Source organism: Misgurnus anguillicaudatus, chromosome 3 (assembly GCF_027580225.2).
Source record: "Misgurnus anguillicaudatus chromosome 3, ASM2758022v2, whole genome shotgun sequence".
NCBI classification, from domain to species: Eukaryota; Metazoa; Chordata; class Actinopteri; order Cypriniformes; family Cobitidae; genus Misgurnus; species Misgurnus anguillicaudatus.
In genome coordinates this window covers 32361897-32383938 of record NC_073339.2, presented here as the reverse complement: position 1 = coordinate 32383938, position 22042 = coordinate 32361897, and the positions used below count along the sequence as shown (strand labels likewise).

The 22042-nt window shown below is 38.7% G+C and overlaps 1 protein-coding gene across 6 annotated transcripts in view; it reads right to left on the bottom strand.

The window, feature by feature from the left end:
- Positions 1-1447: 1447 nt before the first annotated feature.
- Positions 1448-22042, bottom strand: part of gria2a (glutamate receptor, ionotropic, AMPA 2a) — a 32993-nt gene continuing 12398 nt past the window's right edge. Inside the window, exons 3-16 of one of the 6 annotated variants that reach the window (XM_055205510.2) lie at positions 21480-21719; positions 17417-17613; positions 17185-17238; positions 16629-16787; positions 16364-16531; positions 14772-14876; positions 14006-14113; positions 13682-13888; positions 11354-11721; positions 10699-10897; positions 9293-9540; positions 7256-7370; positions 5552-5767; positions 1448-3349 (exon numbers count right to left, since the gene is read on the bottom strand). In XM_055205510.2, the coding sequence (XP_055061485.2) occupies positions 3185-3349; positions 5552-5767; positions 7256-7370; positions 9293-9540; positions 10699-10897; positions 11354-11721; positions 13682-13888; positions 14006-14113; positions 14772-14876; positions 16364-16531; positions 16629-16787; positions 17185-17238; positions 17417-17613; positions 21480-21719 (2549 nt within the window). In that variant the 3' untranslated portion in view covers positions 1448-3184. Of the gene's footprint in view, positions 3350-5517; positions 5768-6753; positions 6869-7255; positions 7371-9292; positions 9541-10698; positions 10898-11353; positions 11722-13681; positions 13889-14005; positions 14114-14771; positions 14877-16363; positions 16532-16628; positions 16788-17184; positions 17239-17416; positions 17614-21479; positions 21720-22042 lie in introns of those variants that run through there. The other 5 variants (XM_055205507.2, XM_055205506.2, XM_055205509.2 and 2 more) reach the window with 5 other exon arrangements.

The window sequence follows — 22042 nt, the reverse complement described above, 5'->3', positions numbered from 1 at the left end:
GCACCCCTCGATGCCATTAAAGTCCAATTTATAGTCGTGCGTAAGGTCTACACCGTAGGTTATCCATAGGCTGACATACACCTAAAGTTAGCCAAATTTTTAACAGCGCGTCAGTTCTACGTGGACCGCAAGCGCTGTGATTGGTCCACTAGAACCCCTCCTGACAGTTAAAAAAACACCGTCATGGGTATTTCCATTTGCGACGGTGAGAACAAAGATGGGCCAAGTTGAGGAGTGATTTAGCTGAAACTGCAACAAAAGTCGCTGTTTATTTACTTCTATCACTTCTGGTCTTCTCAAAACATACACAACACACTGCTGTTTCTTCTTTGTTTGTGGGTTAAACTTGCCAAGCTGCTTCTTCATTGATGGTCGCGCTGCTACTGTGGGTACACGCCTGGATACTGCCTACCAGTGGTCTGAATGTGTGTTTACGTCGACATCGACGCGGACGCAGAAAAACCGACGCATATCCTACGCCGTCGCGGCTACGACATAGGACGTACGCACAACTATAATGAGGCCATAACATCTACACAGTGTACCTTTAAAGGTGCAGTGTGTAATTTTTTAGAAGGATCTGTTTACAGAAATGCAAAATCATATACAAAACTATATTATCAGGTGTGTATAAATACCTTTTATAATGAACCGTTATGTGTTTATTACCTTAGAATGAGACCTTTTTATCTACATACACTGAGGATCCCCTTACATGAAAGTCACCATTTTGTGCCACCATGTTTCTACAAAAGCATTTCTACATGTTTCTTTTTTTACTAAGCTGTCTCCGACGATGACATGTTTGTCCAGTGGCGGCTACCGTAGCTTCTTTATGTGTTTCAAAAAGGAGGGGTGAGCAGTTGACTGAGCCGTGGTTGCAATTCGCAACCTCACCACTAGATGCTGCTAAAACTTACACACTCCACCTTTAAAGGTGCAATGTGTAAAATTTAAGAGGATCTATTGACAAAAATGCTATATAATATACATAACTATATTATCAGTGGTGTATAAAGACCTTACATAATAAACTGTATTGTTTTTATTACCTTAGAAGAATGAGTGGTTTTTATCTCAATGCACCACGAGTCCCCTTACATGGAAGTCGCCATCATGTTTCTACAGTAGCCGTAAATGGACAAACTGTTTTTTGCAAAGTGCAAAGGTTTGTCACTACTTTGTCTCAGACATTGACATGTTTGTCCTGTGGTGGCTACCATAGCTTTACTATGCGTTTCGAAAGGACAGGTGACCTTTGGAGAGAGCAGTTGGCTGCAATTCACAGTCTCACCACTAGTTGGTGCTAAAACTCCCTGATTGAACCTTAAAGCTTTAATTTAAAACTTCTAAATGTCAATTTATGCGCAATTTTGTATACACACAGGAGATATAACCATGGTCTTTACCCCCCCCCCCAACCATGAAACAGAAGAAAACAAAATCAGAGGATTCTCAGTCTCTGTTTATTCCAAAAATTTCCAAAAAATAAAGCAATCGGTCCACATTCCATTTAGAAAAATGTCCTCCATTTTATCCCATGGTAGACTTTCTGACTGAACTGATGCTTGCGATGAGTCCGTCACGGTGTCTGTACGCGAGAGATAGCTTGGTAATACGCTCAAGTTTTGCACCGAAAACTTGAATATGCTTCCAAACTCTCAAATGCACAATATGGGGAATCCTCTTGTGTGCGTTTGTGTGTGTACTAGTGTACCATCCAAGATTTAAGTTATACACATGAATGGGTACTATTTACATGTAGAATACATATACATATAAAACTAATGAACAATATTTCAGTTACACAGCATGGCATAGAAAAGGGTGATCGGCATATACTTTATCAATAGAATTATCAATATATCCTATCTATCTATCTATAATAATCGTCTCCATTTCTTAGTCTGGACTAGTAAATGAAAGTCCTAGTTAACTAATATTAGTGATATACTAATCTTAATCATCGCTCTTATAAAAACAAAGATAACTAAAGGTCGACATGCGTTTCACTGTTAAAACTGCATATTGTAGTGCACCTCATTTAAAAAAGAAAATGTGTTTGATATTACTCAGAAAAACAAATATGAGAATAAACAAACCCTTGAGTTTAGGGTGTCTTTACATTTCTCCATACAGTCTCACAATATAAACAAATGCATCTGAAATGCCTCTACATATTTTGGCACACATCAATATTTGGCATTTTGGGATATTCTTATATTGTATATTCATATTTTCACGTACAAATCCATCTCAATCAATATAACACTTTCAATATAAGTTGTGAAATGCAGAAGGTAAAATAGTCAACTTTTTTTGATTAAAGGACAGAATTATAAAACTACTGCTTGCATTTTCCATAGCAGGATCAAAACACAGTGATCCAAAAATACGTCACGTTGAAACAAATCAAACCAGTGAGAAGAAAACAAAGCTACTTAAATCATTTCATTTTTTTCTTTAGATCAAGCATTTTCATAGTGACGTTAACATCAAATGAACAAAAGTATAATTATATACATATTTTATATTACATAGCTCATATAGTAAGAAATGATTCTAGTCAAACATTTGTTTTAATATATCACCGTGTTGAGTAAACAAAATCACATTTGATGCGGATGTTTCAAGTGTGCTTGAGTTCTTGAGAATTAGAGATTCCAAAAACACGTTGCCATGGAAACAGGTGTGAAGTTCTTCCCATAGGAATTCTTTTCAATGTGTAACGTTGATCTTCAGTGCAGCATTGCGATCATCATTTACAGTGTGAATGAAAACTGAAGCGGTGTATGTGGGTGATATTGTTCATATTGTGTATGCATATGACCTTCAAATGTAAAAAGGAGCGTGGCTACACAAGCTTTGTGAATGTTTTCTGCATATGTACACACAGAAATGGCCTGTATGTATGTATTTGTACATATGCAAACGCTGAAAGTCGATGAACAGTAAACATAATATATCTCCGTTAAAGTGTGCATATGCATGAATATAACACGTGCATGTATAGATCTGACATCTTGTGAGTAGATGTAATGCACTGTATATGGAGTACTATTATGTATATGTATATATACTGTCGGTGTGTGTAGATGTGTAGTAATATATACACGTGTGGGTGTCTATGGAGGTGCAGCATGCTTGCACCAATGTGTGTGTACTGTGTGTTTGTGTAAGGCACTCAGGACAGCTCGCTCACACTCAGAGGCATTGCCATGCCAGGTCTCAGGTACGGCACAGCATGGACGGCTTTAGAGAAGTCTGGAGTCAGCACTCGTCCGTTCTCCCCTGTATTGCCCGTTATAGACAACCTGGCCTTACTGCGCATAGCATCTGTGAACGTCATCTGTTCTCAAACACACGCCCACATGAACACAACATATGAATTCACAGCGATTCAAGCACAAAACACACACACACACACAGGGAAAGAGAAAACACGAACACATTCATTAATATTATACAAAGCATTGTACAGGTATCAAAAATACTGATTAATGTATACATATAACATCTATATACGCTGTAGATGTTTCATGAGGAGCAGATGGGGTGGAGAATGAGAATGCTAATGGATCGGGTAAGATGGCGGAGCTTTATGTCAAAAGCAAGAGATGAAGCCAATCCACAAACAACCACAAGCGTCAACGATGATAAACAAACGGAAAACGCAACATCAAGAAGAAGAGAATGATATAAATACAACTAAACGAAATTTATGAAGCATCAATCTTTTCTGTTTATCCAACCACTTTTGCATATGTATATTTTATCCAGCATCCTTTGGTCATCTTTATGTCTTTTATTCTTCGATTGTGATTCGATCAGACATGCATATATGCACAATTTACCAAAACCGATCCCCTATTGTGTCCCACATTGCTCGGTATTTTAAAGGGGCCATATCATTAAAAAATATATATAGTTTTATTGTTTCAAAACGTATATTTTTCTCAGTACACAAAACCTGGTAGGCACAACCGTGACAAAGAAATGAGAAGGAAGCAGAAATAGGCACTTCAAACAACAATATAAGACAGAACAACGACAACTACACTCACCTAAAGGATTATTAGGAACATCTGTTCAATTTCTCATTAATGCAATTATCTAATTAACCAATCACATGGAAGTTGCTTCAATGCATTTAGGGGTGTGGTCCTGCTCAGGACAATCTCCTGAACTCCAAACTGAATGTCAGAATGGGAAAGAAAGGTGATTTAAGCAATTTTGAGCGTGGCATGGTTGTTGGTCTGAGTATTTCACAATCTGCTCAGTTACTGGGATTTTCACGCACAACCATTTCTAGGGTTTACCAAGAATGGTGTGAAAAGGGAAACACATCCAGTATGCGGCAGTCCTGTGGGCGAAAATGCCTTGTTGATGCTAGAGGTCAAAGAGAATCGGCCGACTGATTCAAGCTGATAGAAGAGCAACTTTGACTGAAATAACCACTCGTTACAACCGAGGTATGCAGCAAAGCATTTGTGAAGTCACAACACGCACAACCTTGAGCCGAATGGGCTACAACAGCAGGAGACCCCACCGGGTACCACTCATCTCCACTACAAATAGGAAAAAGAGGCTACAATTTGCACAAGTTCACCAAAATTGGACAGTTGAAGACTGGAAAATGTTGCCTGGTCTGATGAGTCTCGATTACTTTTGAGACATTCAGATGGTAGAGTCAGAATTTGGTGTAAACAAAATGAGAACATGTATCCATCATGCCTTGTTACCACTGTGCAGGCTGCTGGTGGTGGTGTAATGGTGTGGGGGATGTTTTCTTGGCACACTTTAGGCCCCTTAGTGCCAATTGGGCATCGTTTAAATGCCACGGCCTACCTGAGCATTGTTTCTGACCATGTCCATCCCTTTATGACCACCATGTACCCATCCTATGATGGCTACTTCCAGCAGGATAATGCACCATGTCACAAAGCAATTGGTTTCTTGAACATGACAATGAGTTCACTGTACTAAAATGGCCCCCACAGTCACCAGATCTCAATCCAATAAAGCATCTTTGGGATGTGGTGGAACGGGAGCTTCGTGCCCTGGATGTGCATCCCACAAATCTCCATCAACTGCAAGATGCTATCTTATCAATATGGGTCAACATTTCTAAAGAATGCTTTCAGCACCTTGTTGAATCAATGCCACGTTAAGGCAGTTCTGAAGGCAAAAGGGAGTCAAACACAGTATTAGTATGGTGTTCCTAATAATCCTTTAGGGGAGTGTATATTGGACCCAAAGTTTTTGACTAAACTCCTCCCACAGGAATAGGTCAGTTGCCAGCTAAGCTAACGGCAAGCTTAGCTATCGAATCACAACACAATCAGAACTCGAAACATATTTCTGAAGGAAATTCACCTGCCCCATGGCATAAGTATGACCCCTTTAAAATCTTTGAAAAATGCATGTGAGTGTGAGGTCTGAAGAATCGTGAAGTGGCGATGATGCGTTTGGCATACGATAAAAAATGACAAAAACAGAAATCTCTGCCAATCCTACCCCACTAGATCTTAACACTCTCCAGCCCATAAACGTTGTACCCTTCCTTATAAGTAGCAAAATTCTGAGAATTCTGCGAGGAAGAGGGGGGATTTAGAGCCTGAGTCTTGGCAACCTTCATGCGCTTGGCCTCCGCGCGAGACTTGTAGCAGAACTCCACCAGAGCGACCAGCATAGCCAGACCAAGACCGCCAACCAAGATGTAGAAGACGCCCGCAACGTTACTCAGGCTGAGGGCACTAGTCTTCTCCTGCAATGGGTTAAAGGTAGAAAGTCAAAGGTAAGGGAGAGAAAATAAAGAGCTATTGACTATAAGTTTGTGTTTATATGATTACTAGTACTGTATAATAACTTAAGTTTTTACAAATATGATCTAAAAAACACATCACAGACTAAACCGTATTAAAACAGTAACGCTAGATGTGTGTGTGTACATGTAAGTGTGTATCAGTGAATCACACAGAGTACACAGACGGCTAAACAGGTGCAACAGTTAAGACAAAATGCGGTGCAGCGTATGCACGCAATGAAGAAAAAAGACGCCACCTACAGAATTATAACAAATGATAGCTTAAGTAAAAGGCAAATATACAAACAACATTTACACAGCATTGGTGAGGAAGAAGGAGAGACCGCATGGGAAAGAGAGGGAGAGAGAGGAGAAATAAGGGAGAGAGAAAGAGAACGTAAACGATTTTTAAAAGAAATCAAAAAAACAGGACAAGTTGTCAATAAAGCACAAATACATACAGAGAAGGAGCACAAGGATATTCTGAGCTATACAGATAAGTGTATGTGTGAGTGATCATATAAGCATAAGTATACTGTATAATTATGTGTTTGCTATGCATGCATTATTGTATTTATATCACATCCCTGCTATATAGTATAGGCATTACGTATAGTTTACACAGGTCAGACTCTGATTCATGTGGTGGTTAATCTGTGTTGGGGACTTGCTTTGACACACACACACACACACACACGGGCTAAATTTAATTTTGCACGCCCTCTCCCTTTTTCTCACTCTTACAAACTTTTTTCTCAGTTACACAAAGACGCACACACATACACACAAAGTCTGCTGGTGTGGATCTCCCAAATCGAGAGGGTGTTTTTTACAGGTTTCATGCGCACATTCTATCCCTGACAGTGTTTGGATCAGACACGCGCGCACACATGCACACATATCTACGCAAACAAACACACACACACGCACTCCCTGCAGTGACTGACCTTACTTCCAGAGTCCTTGGCTCCACACTCTCCCTTATCGTACCACCATTTGTTTTTCAGCTTGTCTAAGATGCCTTGCTCACTGAGTTTCAATACTGCAAGGTTTACTGGCGTTCTTCGCGTATGGGAAATAACATAAATAACATTACCAATGTTATTTTATGTTATTGTCAGTAACATTTGCACTCGCTAGCAGCGCTGGTAATGATTCAGCCCTGAGCGTGGTGGCGATCGGCAGTCTGCGCTCCATTTGGCAGACGGCAAACACGGCTTTGCCGTGCCAGATGTGCACAGGCTCATCGCCGCGAGCGGGAAGCAAACACAGGGCCCGTCTACAAGCTTCACACCCCTGGACGTATATTCGGTATGTATGTCAGTTATTTTAATGTTTGCAGTGAATTGCTAGATATAACTGGTTAGCTTGTTGACTGGGACACTGATAGTGCTTCCCGCTCGTTGACATTTTCATTTTTTACCCATAATTCCCAAGCACGGGTCTGACCTTTGACTCCCCGCCTCCGCTGCCGCACTCTCCTTTGTCGTACCACCATTTGTTTTTCAATTTATCCAGAAGCCCCTGCTCGTTCAGTTTTAGCACTGCAAGGTTTACCGCGTTTCTTAAACAAACGATAAAACATACTTGTCAGACAGCACGAAGGGGCGGGGCTGCAATGGGCCACGCCCCCACAAGTCGCATTGAATGAATGGAACACTGGTTAGACAATCAATCAATCAATATATGAATCAATCAACCAATCAAAATAACTTTAAACAACCCATTTAACTATAAGGTGGCCGAGCTTTGTTTAAACAAACTTTTGAGGCAGGAGGCTAGAACAGAGGAAGATCAGTAATAATATTCATTATTACGCAGTGGCACATACTCATATTCTCATAACAATTTGAGCATTGAAGCAGACAAATCTGGTTAGAGGTTTCAAGAGACAGCATGCATAGTTCAAACAGTGCATTCATAATCGAGTTACGTGGGTTTCCAGCCTCTGAAACGTCTGCTTTAACATTCGGTAATGCATATGGTGACCATTCAAACTCCAAGTGCCCAATCGCATGCATTGATCCATTATTGATTATCAATAAATAGCTTTGGTCATAACAGCACAGTTTGGTTGCAAGAAGGCATTGCTTCAGTCATTTAAAATCAGCATGCGTTCAATAAAACTGATTCTGATGGCAAACTTGTTGAATATGTATTGAACAAAATTTGTACAATTTGAGCAAAATTTGCAATTAGCTGTTTCATAAATTGTGCATGTTTTTGTGCACCATTTCATTTAATTTTTGCACTGCTAGATTAAGCAGTGCCTTGAAAGGGTAGTAAACTGACCTCTTTATGAGATGACCAAGCTGAACTGTATGCCATTAAACGCTTTATTGAACACATGGCAGGTGTCTACTGTATAAGCAAAACAAACGGGTGAAAAAAAGGCTTCAGATCCTCTAATCTTGTAGACTACTGAAAAAAAACACATCTGAAACCTTCTCTTCAATTATTAACTGGAGGAAAACCACATAATGTAAGCTAATCCATTTTTTACATCACCTTAATTCATTCATATTTATATAAAAAAATGGTGCTCACTAGAGCTGGGTGATATGAGGAATATGTTTAATATATATTTTGCTGGCGAAATAAATCTACTAACTTGTCATCATGAATTTAGTTTTGACATGCCATTATGTTTCCTAAAGGTCATGTCATTAAACAAGTCTCTTGCAACTTTGAGAACATATTAAATATTGTCTTATTAACGTTTTAGCGCAACAAAGTCATTATTTAAAAAATGTAGAATGCATGAAAATATGTATTATATTGCTGCATATAAATGACGATAGATAAATATCACTTCTTGTGTTCACAGTTAAAACTATAAAATATTCCTTGACAATTTTTATCTATAGTTTTATAGTATTTTACTTTAAACATTTACTAGTATTTTAGCATTAAACATTTGAATCTACTTGGCTGATGAAATGATGATACCTCTGATAAAAACAAATCACATCCCTTTGTTGCAACTTTAGATCAAATGCATTAATATCATATACAAAAAAAATCATAAATACGATATATAAGATATATATTGAATATCAATGAGAGACACTACGATTTTACTTGCTAACCCAGCTCTAGTGCTCACTGACTTCATGTTAGAAATCATTCATCTTGACTTTGCTTAAAATGAGCATTTGTTTTCATCAACTAAAATCTATGATCTCACCGGTAATCAGAAGATATCTTCAATTTGTTTCTGACTACATATATCTTCTACGCCATCATTCTCAGCGAGCATGGTTGCTAGGCAACCTGCCTGTCAGCTAGGTTTCTAAAGACCTCACCATCTCTGCAGTTTCCTTGGTAACTCCCTACACTGCTGTTCTTGTCTAGGTTAGCGCTCCTCTCTACGCTCGCTGCTGTTTTACCTAGTTTACCTCATTTTAAAGAGGGACCCCCGGCCTACATCAGGGTAGGTGGGATACTATAACAACATGGGCCATATTGTTATACTACTCCACCCACCCTAAAGCAGATCCCTTGGGTGTAGCGATGCCGTAGCCTTTAGAGTCAAGGTTCCCTCCAACCTTCATGGTGTCGCAAGGCTTGCGCTGCTCGATGTACTCGTTCATGGTGGACTCCAGAAGGTAAGCATATTTGCCTTTGGACTTGCGAACTCGCAAAACGCCTTCCACCGTGTTTTTAACGAACACAGACGGCTCGGCGCTCTTCATGTACTGCCACATCTTGTCAAAGAGAGCGATCTTGGATCTCTGGATAAAGGGGGAAATGAAAGCAGAAGTCAAAGGTTTTATTTGACAGTATTTCCAAATATGATGCATTTAACAAAACATTTTTAATTGGGGGGGGGGGTAAAGCTATTTCATGCATTCTGAGTTAAAGGGACACTACACTTTTTTGATAATATGCTCATTTTCCAGCTCCCCTAGAGTTAAACATTTAAGTTTACCATTTTGGATTCAATTCGGCTGATACCCGGGTCTGGCGGTACCAGTTTTAGCATAGCTTAGCATAATCCATTGAATCTGGTTACACCATTAGCATCCATTAATATCATTGCGCCTGCTGCAGCCATGTTACAGCAGCAAAGTCCTTGATTATTACGCCAGAATGAGAGTATAGTTCCTAGCCAAATCTGCCTTAAAAATCACAACTTTTTATTTTCTGTCAGTCTTAGTACACGATGCAACCACAGAAGAGTCAAGTTCCAAACAGGAAAAACATTGAAACTCCCTGGTCAGTCCTCTGTGCGATGCCAATGGTCCAATCAGATTCAATGGACTGCGCCATGCTAAAAGCTATGCTAAAAGTGGTACCGCCAGACCCGGAGATCAGCTGAATGGACTCCAAAATGGTAAAACTCAAATGTTTAATTCTAAGGGACATTCACACCGGCTACGTGGCTTATCTGTTGCGTGTCAGTTGTGTGGCGGCTGCGTTGCGTTTTCTGTGTCTGTACATACCAGAAGCATGCCTGACGCGGCGCTGACGCGCTGCTGTTGCTATAGGTGACATATATTTTGCCTGGAAACGCTTCCAAGACGCTTGCGTGTGGCGTGAAAAATAGCCGTCGGTCCTATTCCTAGCATGCACGCGTTTTGAGACGTGCATGTCATGCAGGCGGTGAGAACTGTCAAACCTGCTAACATGGGAGCCTAAATAAAAACGGACCCGCCAAGCAGCTGAGACGCACACGCCACGCAGCGGTGTGAATCGGCCCTAATGCTGCGTTTACACCAGCCGCAGTAGAGGGGTCAACCGTGAGTGATTAAGTCAATGTGAAGACGCTGGAGGTCTCGCAGCACGAATGAGGCGTATTTCTGTGCCGAATGCACTTCGCCAAGGACAAATTGTAACAATTCATCTTAAACTAAACATATTTTTCACAAGGCCCAGCTTCAGTGTCTCACCCTGAAAAACTCTTTGGTGGAGCCTGCATCCAGTGTCCCATAGGCGATTTCAGTCTGTTTGGCGAGATCTTCAGCGCTCTCAATAGGTGACACCATCCTCTCCACAGTGAGGAAGGCAGCCAGATTGGCCGTGTAAGAGGAAATGATGATGAGGGTGAAAAACCACCATACACCACCAACTATACGGCCAGACAGAGACCTACACACAGCAAACACTGTCAACAATACACACACTCTAGCAGAACCAAAGGCTTATTCTAAACAGTAAAGAAAGAAATGAAGAAAGAAAGAAAGAAAGAAATCCCCATTGATGACGTAAAGACCCTTAAAAATGGGGAATATGCAGCCGAAACACGGTACCACTCCAAGAGTGCAGGAAACAGAGACCTTGTGCATCTCACTGTTCCCAACCGGATGAGTACATGTTCGCAAAAGAAATGTTCAACTGAAGTTCAAACCATAACTTCGATCAAACATTCCTAATCCTGTGTTCGCTCTCTCTTCTTACCCATTGAACAAGTTGGGGGGTGACTAGATTTTTCCACAGAAATGGATTTGAACAAAGAGCTGAAGGACTGTGAACCTATACAAACCACGGCATTAATGGGAAAAGTGTTGATGCACAAAGCCAAAACACACCACCACACGCACCAACCTTGGTGAAATATCGCATCCCTGCCGCATAAAAGCGCCCAGAGAAAACCACAGACTATTAAAGATGCCAAATTCGTTGGTTGATTCGCTAGGGCCGAGCTGCCCGTCCTCAAACTCCTCTGTGTGCCACTCGTAAGGACTGAATCGGCTAACAAGGAAGAGCACAACGCTTACTCCGATGTAGGCGAATACAATGCACATCCAGATCTCATAGGCTAATGGGTCCAGAAAGGAGAAGACGCCCGGCTTGGATTTCTGTGGTTTTTTGATCATAATGGAAATGCCAAGACTCATGAAAGGTTTTGAGAAGTCGATCACCTCCTCCCTGACAAGAGTGATGGTTAGAGGAGCAACAGCGATGTCTGCTTTCTGTCAACAATGAAAAAGAATGAATGAAGAAGAGACAAAAATAAAATATGTTAGTGGTTTGTCAGGGGTTTGTTCTAGTTTGTGTCAGTGATGTAAATATGCACATTGTTAAAGAGGTTCCTTAAGGTCTTAGATGTCTAATGTCTGATTTGAAGCTTTTCAGCCAGCCCAGCATTTTTTTGGTGCAGCTGGTTTAAGCTAGAAAATCAGCAAATTATTGCTAGTTAAGTGGGTCAACTCATATAGTCTTTGTCTAGTCTGATCTGCATGTTTGAGCAGGCCAGCAGTCTGTTGCCAGTTGCCTGGTTGGGCAAATCTGCACACCTGCAGCCCATGTATCATTTCAAAATCATACATAATCGCTGATGCTCATTATTTCTGTGAAAGATTGTGTTTGTTGTGTGTATACAGTTGCGATCAAACCCAACAAGCAATTTGGGCTAAAACCAGGCTAAATTTGGGCTGTCAGTGAAAGTCTAATAGACGTCTACCAAAGCCCAAGGATAGACGATATATGTTTAAGCAAACACCTTGAACACCCGTTGACTTTGCCTACATGTTGGAATGTCATACATCTTCAAGTTATTTTGGCAAAAATGGCATGTAACCAAATTTAAGGCTGTTTAGGGTAGAAGTGGGTTACTCATAATCGGTCTATATTGGGTCTATAGTAGAGCCCGATGATAAAGGATTTTGAAGGCCGATACCGATACAAATGTTTGTTGGTTTTAAAATCCGATATTCCGGTATATCGGCCGATATTTTTTTTTTTCAGAAACGCGCAACAAAACATTAAAAGATTTCCCTAAAATTTGTTATTTGTAGTTATTTGTGAGTTTTAACTAAAATAATATGATAATGCATTTTAAAAAGAAACTTGTTTCTTTTATTGTCACAACAGAACAGAGGAACATCAAAATATATTTAAGCTCTGATACATAAAATGTATAAAAATACAAACTTAAGATATGAACAAAAACACAAAAACAACAACAACCATATCAAAGTTACCAGTTTTAAAAGACTTTGTTCATAAATAAAACTTTGAATAGGACTGCAGACAAATTCTGTTAAGTTCTGATAAATAACAACAACAGCAAAATATAAGTTGCTGATCACTTGACTCAGGCAGTGGCTAGACGCCTAAATCTGGAGTGCTCTGTCAAAAACACCAACAGTGAGGAATTTTTTTAAAATATTCCTTTATCGGCCATTATGAATGTCGATAACGATAGTTTGGAAAACGGCTAATATCGGCCGATAATATCGGCCTGCCAATATATCGGTCGAGCTCTAGTCTATAGTTAGCAGTCATTTCAACGTCTTGGTTTTTGCTTGCTGGGAAAAGTTTACATAAACAGTGCAGAATCTACAAAAATGCTGAAAATTAAGAAAAAAGGAGGAATTTTGAAATTAATGGTTTTTAATTTAGTCCTGCCTTGAGCACATGAAAAAAATGCTTACAGAAAGTTTGCAGCACAGAACAGTAAACCTCTAAAAATGATAATTGGTTTAAATTGTTATTATTTTGTCTTTTGGGAAACATGCATGTATTTTAAATGCTTCTGGAGGACATTAGTAAATAAAAAAATAAGATATTTAAATAAAAAAATACAATTTGCACTGGCCACCCTGTCCAAAAGATTACATACACATGACATTTAAATGTATGGTATTGACTTCCTGAGCATCACTGAATGTTTGTATCTATTGTAATAGTTGAGTCTCTTGATTGTCCTAAATTCATCAATTGTCCAGGTAACATTTTGCCCAAAACTTTTGAACTTGGTTATTTATATAAATACTGTTTTTATTCTGTGTTACAAACTTTTTCATGTGAAATAACATGTTTTGGCTATTAAATTAAATTAAAAACAAACCTTCATTTTCAAAATTCCTCTTTCTGTAAGGTCTACGTAAACCTTTGATCGCAACTGTATGTGTGTGCTGCATCTCTCACCCCATACACCAGCTCCCCAACCATGCCATTCCAAATTTTTGTCTCAGCATCTCGTGCGCCATACTTCCCATCTGCCACAATCCTCAGCTGGTACTTAAATCCACAATGCTTTGCAATCTCAGCGGCCAGATCCACACAGTATCCCTCATAACGTTCATTGTCGGTGAATAACTCTGCATTCTTCTTCAGCATTACATACGGTGCCTCCTACAACAAACAAGCATGCATAGTGCACATAAATGTATCCACATACAGTACATACAAATGTAGGTCATTCTCATTTGCTCTTGATATATGTAACGCATATGCACTAAAAGGTCTTACCAGGATTGTTGTCACCACCACAGTTTTATTCTCCATTCCCATGGTGTCATTGGGGAAAAGGTCCGATTTTGTGACTGCCATTTTGTCCACCTCATTCCAGTAACCAATCTGGGAAAATGTGCACACTCATAAAATGGAAAATGTACAGCAATGATAGAGTGTTCAATTAAACAAGAGTGCCAAGAGTTAGTAACTTCACAAAGCAAAGATTTCCTAAAAAGTCTCATCGACAGCTTCAAAACAAAATCCAAAAGTTATCTTAGAATAGGAATGCCTAACATTCTTCAAATCTCACGCTTCCTTACACAGGCGCTTCTGAAATAGCTGCTAGCTTTGTTAAACAAAGAATACAGCCGTTTTCTTTCAAAATCAGCACCAAAAATAAGGTAAAATTCAGCAGATTCCAAGGCCTGTTAGTGGTTTATGTGCACCTTAAGCTTGTTATATAGCGTAATTATAGATTGGTCGTCCATATGACAATGTGTACAAAAGTGTTGATTTTGTTTAGTGTTTTAGTAAAGTATGAAATAGAATTAACTATTCCAACTTACAGTATTAACACAGTTAAAGAGTTGGATTCTTCTGGAAAGTTTTTATTTCGAGTACTGATTCTGTTGCGTAAGCAGTGCAGGAACTTTAGTGGAAGTCCTTATATGGGCACTTCTCTCGAAATAACGCACGCCAAATCACAAAATCAGTGTCACCAAAAGAAGTATTTACCTAGAAGGTAAGTGTTACCTAGAAGGTAACTGGGTTAGTGTGTTACCTTTACAGGGCCACTGTTTTTCAGCTCCATGACATTGACTGTGTAATTCACCCTCCTGCCGTACTGATCGAACTGAATATTTCCTGTCAATCCATCAACTCGCACCTGAATAGACACACATGCCCAAAACACACATGTTTAATGGCTTAAAGTTATCACACACACACATAAAAGGCAGGGTTTAGATTAATAGACTTGGCCTTAGTTATATTAGGACATTTAAGTAGGGGAGAGCAGGGGCGAAAGTACCATTTTTCAGGAAAAACTTAATTTTAAAAGATAATGTTTTAGAGAGAGAGATATTTTTGCTGTGGTCAATAACTCCCAAGTGTGGTCTATTAATACCAGGTGTAATTTTGAACAAATGTAAAACGAACATTAAGTAGCGCATTGTTACTTTCAACCCTGTAAACTGGGACGAAAGTAAGACATATGTGGGTCAAAAGTAACACAACAAAACAAGAACGATTTTTGTGCTACACTTGTTTGAAGTAAATATACATGACTATGACCTTGTTAATATGTAACTGCAAACATATTTTGTTGTTTATCTTTGCAAAAAATAATAAAATTACATTTTCATTTTAAAGGTGCAGTGTGTAATTTTTAAAAGGATCTCTTGACAGAAATGCAAAATAATATACAAAACTATATTATCAGGGGTGTATAAAGACCTCTTTATATAATGAACCATTATGTTTTATTACCTTAGAATGAGACGTTTTTATCATCATACATGGAAGTCGCCATTTTGTGCCGCCATGTTTCTACAGAAGCCCTCAACGGACAAACTTTTTACTAAGTTGTCTCCGACGATAACATGTTTTTCTGGTGGCGGCTTTCAAAAGCGAGGGGTGGGCAGTGGACTGAGCCGTTGGTTGCAATTCGCAACCTCCCCACTAGAAGCTACTAAAATTTACACACTGCACCTTTAAGTTTCATCGAATGTTTCAAAAGCAACCCGACAATACAAACTGGAATTGTTGAAAATAAAACATTTTTTCAACATTATGAACACTATGAAAATTAAATCAAATTAGAATAATATACATTTTCAACATTATGCAACAGTATTAGCAGCGGGACAAAAGTAACAAGTGTTATTTTCGTCCCGACCCGATTTACTTTTATTTTGAAAAACTTCAGGATGTGTTAGAGCACTAAATGACCTGCAGATTGATCAGTACTGTAAAACATGAATTGTGAAACACAACGCGTTATAAAAACATTACAGCTTTAGGAATTTACTTTCAAGGTTGAAATCGGCTTTCTGGACCTACACGCGCAAAACGATGACAAAATCACATGATATCTGTCAGCTCTGTCAAGGGTTGCGTGCTAAACATGCTGTCATAGTTTGAAATGCAAATGTAATCAGGGCTCTGAGAAAATCACTTTCGCCCCAATTCTCCCCTAGTTTTAACAAACATACCTTACAAAAAATCATTACTTGAGACAAAAGAATGACACTGATATTATGTTAAGATATGCCGACAGTTCAAACATTCATTTTAGTCTTGGACTGGGATAAGCCCTATCTGCGAAACCGTCCCAAAAGATTTAATCAGATTAAGCATGTTGGTAAAGCAGACCTGCTTGAGGGCACGCTCTATCTCCACCCCCTGTGCCCATGGCACCGCAGGATTGGCCAGACAATCTCCGTTGTTGCCACGCCGGCTGATGTCGATTCTTTGTTTATGCAGAAATCTGAACGCCTCCGTCATTACTTGAACAGCATCATATGTGAGGGCAGAAGTGTACTGCAAGAAAAAATAAAATATGTACAATATGTAAAGAAATGCTGTGTGCTGCATTTGTGTTACAGAAGTACTTTGAATATGTGAGGCTCCTATTCACCCTAATTCTGCTGTCTGCTCCAGGATACTCTTTCTCTTCCAGCGCCTCCCAGCGCTGGTCAAATTTAGCAACAAGAGGGTCATCAAAATCCACAATCTGAAATCCAGATACATTCGCTCCTCCATATTGAATCTTGGACAAATCTCCATCCACAAAACCCTGAAACACAAAAAAGGAAAATGCTGCTTTAACATATGGCGTAAGATTTCCCAGCAAGCACAGTCATACGTCAAGGCTAAAACAAGCTAACCATAGCCCAAAAATAAATTAACAAATGAAACCAAACACGCTATAATCACTGTTGACTTTAAATATCATACTTCTGGCAAGTTTCTTTGGCAAAAACAATCGTTTTTCCATAGTAGTTTTCCATAGTAGGAAAAACAAATACTACAAATATACTATGGAAGTATTATCAAAATATCTTCTGTTGTGTTAAAAAACTCATATAGGTTTGTAACAACATAAGGGTGAGTACATGATGACAGAATTACAATTTTTGGGTGAACTATCCCTTTAACTGACAGCTGTAATATTATATACCATGACAACTTACAAAATTGGCAATGATGTAATGATATCCTTTCACGTGTCGACCAATCGTAATAACCTGTGGGGACAGAAAGTAAAAAAATGTCTTTCATTAGAGCAATTTAATTAAAGTTGCCTATAATAAATGTCAAGGGCATATGCAGCACATCATTTTTTAAATACACTTCTGACCTCACAAGCGTGCAGCAATTTTTTTCTGTACTGTAAGTGTGTGAATATTTCAGCATGCCCTTTACCTGTTCCATAATGTCCTTGACCTTGTCCTGTTCACAGTCTAAAATGACTCTCCTCTCTTTCTTGTTCTCGAGGTCTTGAAAGAGGGAACGATATGCCTCATCTTTCCACTCATCCTTCAGGTTCCCAACATTTATGGCTGTTACCTGCCATTTCCTCTCTGCTGCTGTGTCCAGCACTGCCTGCAGGGTTGAGAGACCTACAGAGAGAGAAAAAGAGAGAGCAGTGTGTATGTGAGGGCATTACATCAAATGTCACCATAAGACGTTTCATTACTCTGCTGAAGATTTTAGGCTTTAGATCTTTTTCTAACTGCCGCCATTTTGCTACCTTTTCTCCAAAACTCTGAACTACAAACCGTTTGATGCTGTAAGTACACCAACTTGTGAAAAAGCAATATTTTCCTATTTGGACCCCCTTAAAGGGTGTTTTCATATTACTTCATTGACAGTTCTAAACTTTAATTGTTAAGCTCTATGTCTGCCAGCTTCACTGTGTCTTTAAATTAGTTGCAGTCTCAATTACAGCTGCTTCTCTGTTTAATGATTCCTCTACTTTAATCAACCACCACTTGAAATTACACTCAGAGACCTTGATCTCTGGAGGATTATTATTGTACTAGAAAGCCCCTTGGGGCACTTTTTCTTCTTCATTTATCATATTCAGCATTCTCCTGGTCATTTGCTCTTTCATACTCTATTTCTCTTAAGCTCCCTCCTCACATTCTCTCTCTCTCGGTTGATTTCATATCTAGGTCTTGGGGGAGAGATTTATTTCTGTGCCTCAAACCAGAGATGCACATGCCAGACACTTAATGGTGAAAGTACTCAATCAGGATAGTCACAAAAAAATCAGACAATGCTAAAAAATACTATGTATGAATAGGTTTGATAGACAATTCCTGTACATTGCGTCTTAACTAGGCTTAATGCCATAAAGCAACAAGCTTTAAAAGCCACAGGATATTCTGACTGCTGCTTAGTTTTTGAGCAGTCGACATCATTGCATTTTCACTGTTCTTTCATAAAAAATTTGCATTAAGGAGCGGTTTCCCAGACAGGTCTTATCCTAGTTCCAGACTAAAATGCATGTTTGAGCTGACTTAACTTAGAACAACTTGCATTGACATATCTTAAAGGCGGAGTCCATGATGTTTGAAAGCCAATGTTGATGTTTGAAATCACCTAAACAAACACCCAATAGAATCTGGACCTTCTGTTGATAGACCCGCCCCACACATACGCAACCCGGCAAGGATGTCGGTTAGTAGACACGCTCCTTAATGCTGATTGGCTATAAGTGTGTTTTGGTAGTCGGCCCGTCTCCTTTTCCAAAGCGTTTTTCAAACATCGTGGTCTCCGCCTTTAATATACAGTACTGTGCAAAAGTCTTAGGCCACCATGCCAGAATTAGATTTGTTGTTTTTGCAATGTTATAGTGATCATATATAATTGTTTCTCAGTTTATATAATAGAATACATCCAGAAAATACAGGAAATGTGTATATAGTATTAAAAACTGAATAAAAACTTAAACTGATGTGCCATGTTTTTAGAGTAAACTCCCATTCCACTTGAGCAATAACAGGAAACTGTAGGATCTCTTAAACCTAGAGGTCACACTAAACACCAACGATGCCTAAAGAAGATGTTAGTCCTGAAATTTTTTTTTTTTGTACACATCTCCTGTATTTTCTGTTTGTATCTTAATAAAATAGATTGAAAATAAATATGGATGGACATTAAAACTTCTAAAACAATCAGGCCGGTGGTGGTGGCCTAAAGGGGATCGCACACCGGCCACGCAGCTCAGCGAACACATTGTTTTCTATGAGTATACGCACACCGGCGCTGCCAGGTGGCGCCTGTCCGCGCCGCCCGGCCCAGCTGTGACTCAGGAAGTTGCTCAAATCCCTGTCACGCCACACAGCGCCACTCACATTGTTTAACATTAAATAACATCATATTTGTCCCAAATCATTAACGATTAATATTGGCTGCTAACGTATATTTTGCATTTTGAAGTAGATGCTATCTGACGAAGTGCACGCTATTTAATGAGCACTTCCGGTTTACAATACCTCTGAGTTGTCCTAGACGCGGCTCGACGCGGCGCTGAGCTGCACGGCCGGTGTGCGATCCCCTTAAGACTTTTGCACAGTACTGTAGATCACTGCCATTTTTGTCCCGAGATGCACACTAGTATTGTTTTTTATAAAGCATGTTTGTAAAAACTACTTAAATGTCCTAATTTAACTAAGGCCTGGATTAATCTAAACCCTGTTCGGAAAACCAGCCCTAAGAGTATCAAGCATATCTGAAATAAAATTTTAAAGTATGTGTTTATATATTATCCACTTTCTCTAAATATTAAATTTAATTCGAGTGGAACATGGAACATAGCATTCAAACATATCAATAAATAAATACATATTTTGTAAAAATCAAATAAAAATGCATCTAAATACACTGCAAAAAATAAACGTCTTCTTAGTACAGTGGTTCTCAACCTTTTTCACTTCAAGGCCCCCTAGTTGCCCACAACAATATTTGAAGGCCCCCCATTAACTAATTTTTTCTACATAAAATTAAATAGAACTTGGAATGACTATTTGCTACTAAAATAGCCAAAAAATAAGAAACTTTTAGATTTTTGCTTTTCTGGGTTATTTTAATGCTTGTCCAATTTTTAATAATTTTAAGTCATCTTGAGGCCTCCTTGTGTCCCCTTGTTGGGAACCACTGTTAGTATTTTTTTTTCTTGTTTTCCGGTATAAATATCCAAGAATTCTTAAATTAAGATACATTTAATTGATAAGCAAAGTGGCTAAAGATTTTAAGTCTTGCTTACTTAAATTATAAATTATCAAATTTAATAGGTTTATGCTTAAAACAATTAGAAATATCTGCCAGTGAGGTAAGAAAAATTAACTTAAGTTGATTGAATTAAGTTGAAAGTGGAATTAAATTTATTTTTCTTACCCCACTGGCAGATACTTTTACTTGTAAGACTTAATATCTTAAGCCACTTTGCTTACCAAGTAAATGTATCTTAATTTAAGAAATTTTAAATATTTATACTGGGAAACAAGACAAAAATACTAAGTAAGATATTTCTTTTTTGCAGTGTAGACCGTCAGACTTAATTGTTTTTGAAGGTGACAGCTGTTTATATATGATTTATAGAAATAATATGGTAAAATGGATTTACAGAAATAATGTTACCAAAATATGGTAAAATTATAATTTGGTATTGCCTCCTCCAGTTGTTGTTTTCATGCACAAATTGTCTATAGAGCCTGACTTTAGACAGGCAATTATTCAAGCACACTAACTAAATTAGACTATTAGACTTTTTAGAATGCTCTAAAAATGGCTGGGTTATTTTTTAACCCATGCTGGGTAACTATTGGACAAAACATATTGCTGGGTTAAAACTGACCCAATGCTGGGTTGTTTTGACCACTGCTAGGTTATAACCCATGATTGCATAACAACAACAACCCAACATTGGGTCATTTCTAACCAAGCACGTGTTCTGTCCAATATTTACCCAGCATTGGCTAAAAATAACCCAGCCATTTTTAGAACAAATAATTATCTTTTAAAAGTAAAGTTTTAGCCGCTTATACCACAGTATTAAAAAAACTAAAGCAGGTTTGCATCCAGTGTAGACAATTAACTTATTGTTAAAAACGCATCATATAATGTTTTTTTACAGTCTCCAGTCAAAACATTATACAGCTTAATATTGTGTGTGAAATAGAGAAGAGAGAGCGAAAGCGAGAGAGAGAGAGAGAGAGAGAGAGAGAGAGAGAGAGAGAGAGAGAGAGAGAGAGAGAGAGAGAGAGAGAGAGAGCAAACGTGCTTATCTATAAACACTCCCAACCCACATGCGCTTCCCTGAAAAGGCTTTCACCACAAAGTAATAGGGCTATTGATTGGATTCTCTAGTGTACAGTATGTGTGTAAGTCTGTGTCTAAGCTTCACTGTGAAAGTCTTGCCTCAGAAAAAAAGAAGATAAAGAATGCATATATTTATCAAAGAGAGAGAAAGTGTGTTTACCTCTGTCGCTGTCATATAAATAGGCAAACTTCTCCCACTTGTAATATTCCACTAGGCTGATGAGAGGACCTTTGATATCAGGTCTCATTTGTAGAACAAACTGGTTAAGCCCATCGGCTGGAAAACTGGGCGTGATGAAGGACACGTGCAGCGTCTCACAAAATGATGTGATGGTGTTCACAGACTTCTTATCGTAGAAGCCAAAGATAGCATACACTCCCCTGGAGAACTGAGAGCAAACTGGAAAAAAATAAACAGTATTAAAGTATTAACTGCTGGTCAAACTAAACACTGATGATGTTTAAATTGGATTTAGTAAGTAAAGGATCTTGAGATTAAAAAAAATTAGCATAGTCATAGTTGGCGTAGTCGCCAGGATTGCAGTTTTGTTTCAAATAGGAAAAACTTGTTAGCCTATAATACATTTAAAATAGGTCCCACTGCACTTCTCAATTCAATAACACGTTCACAATACTATACATATTGTTCCCAAGCAGTTTTATAAAGAATAATGCTTCAAAACCAAAAGCCAAAGGGGACAATGGCAGAGAAAAACAGCCTAA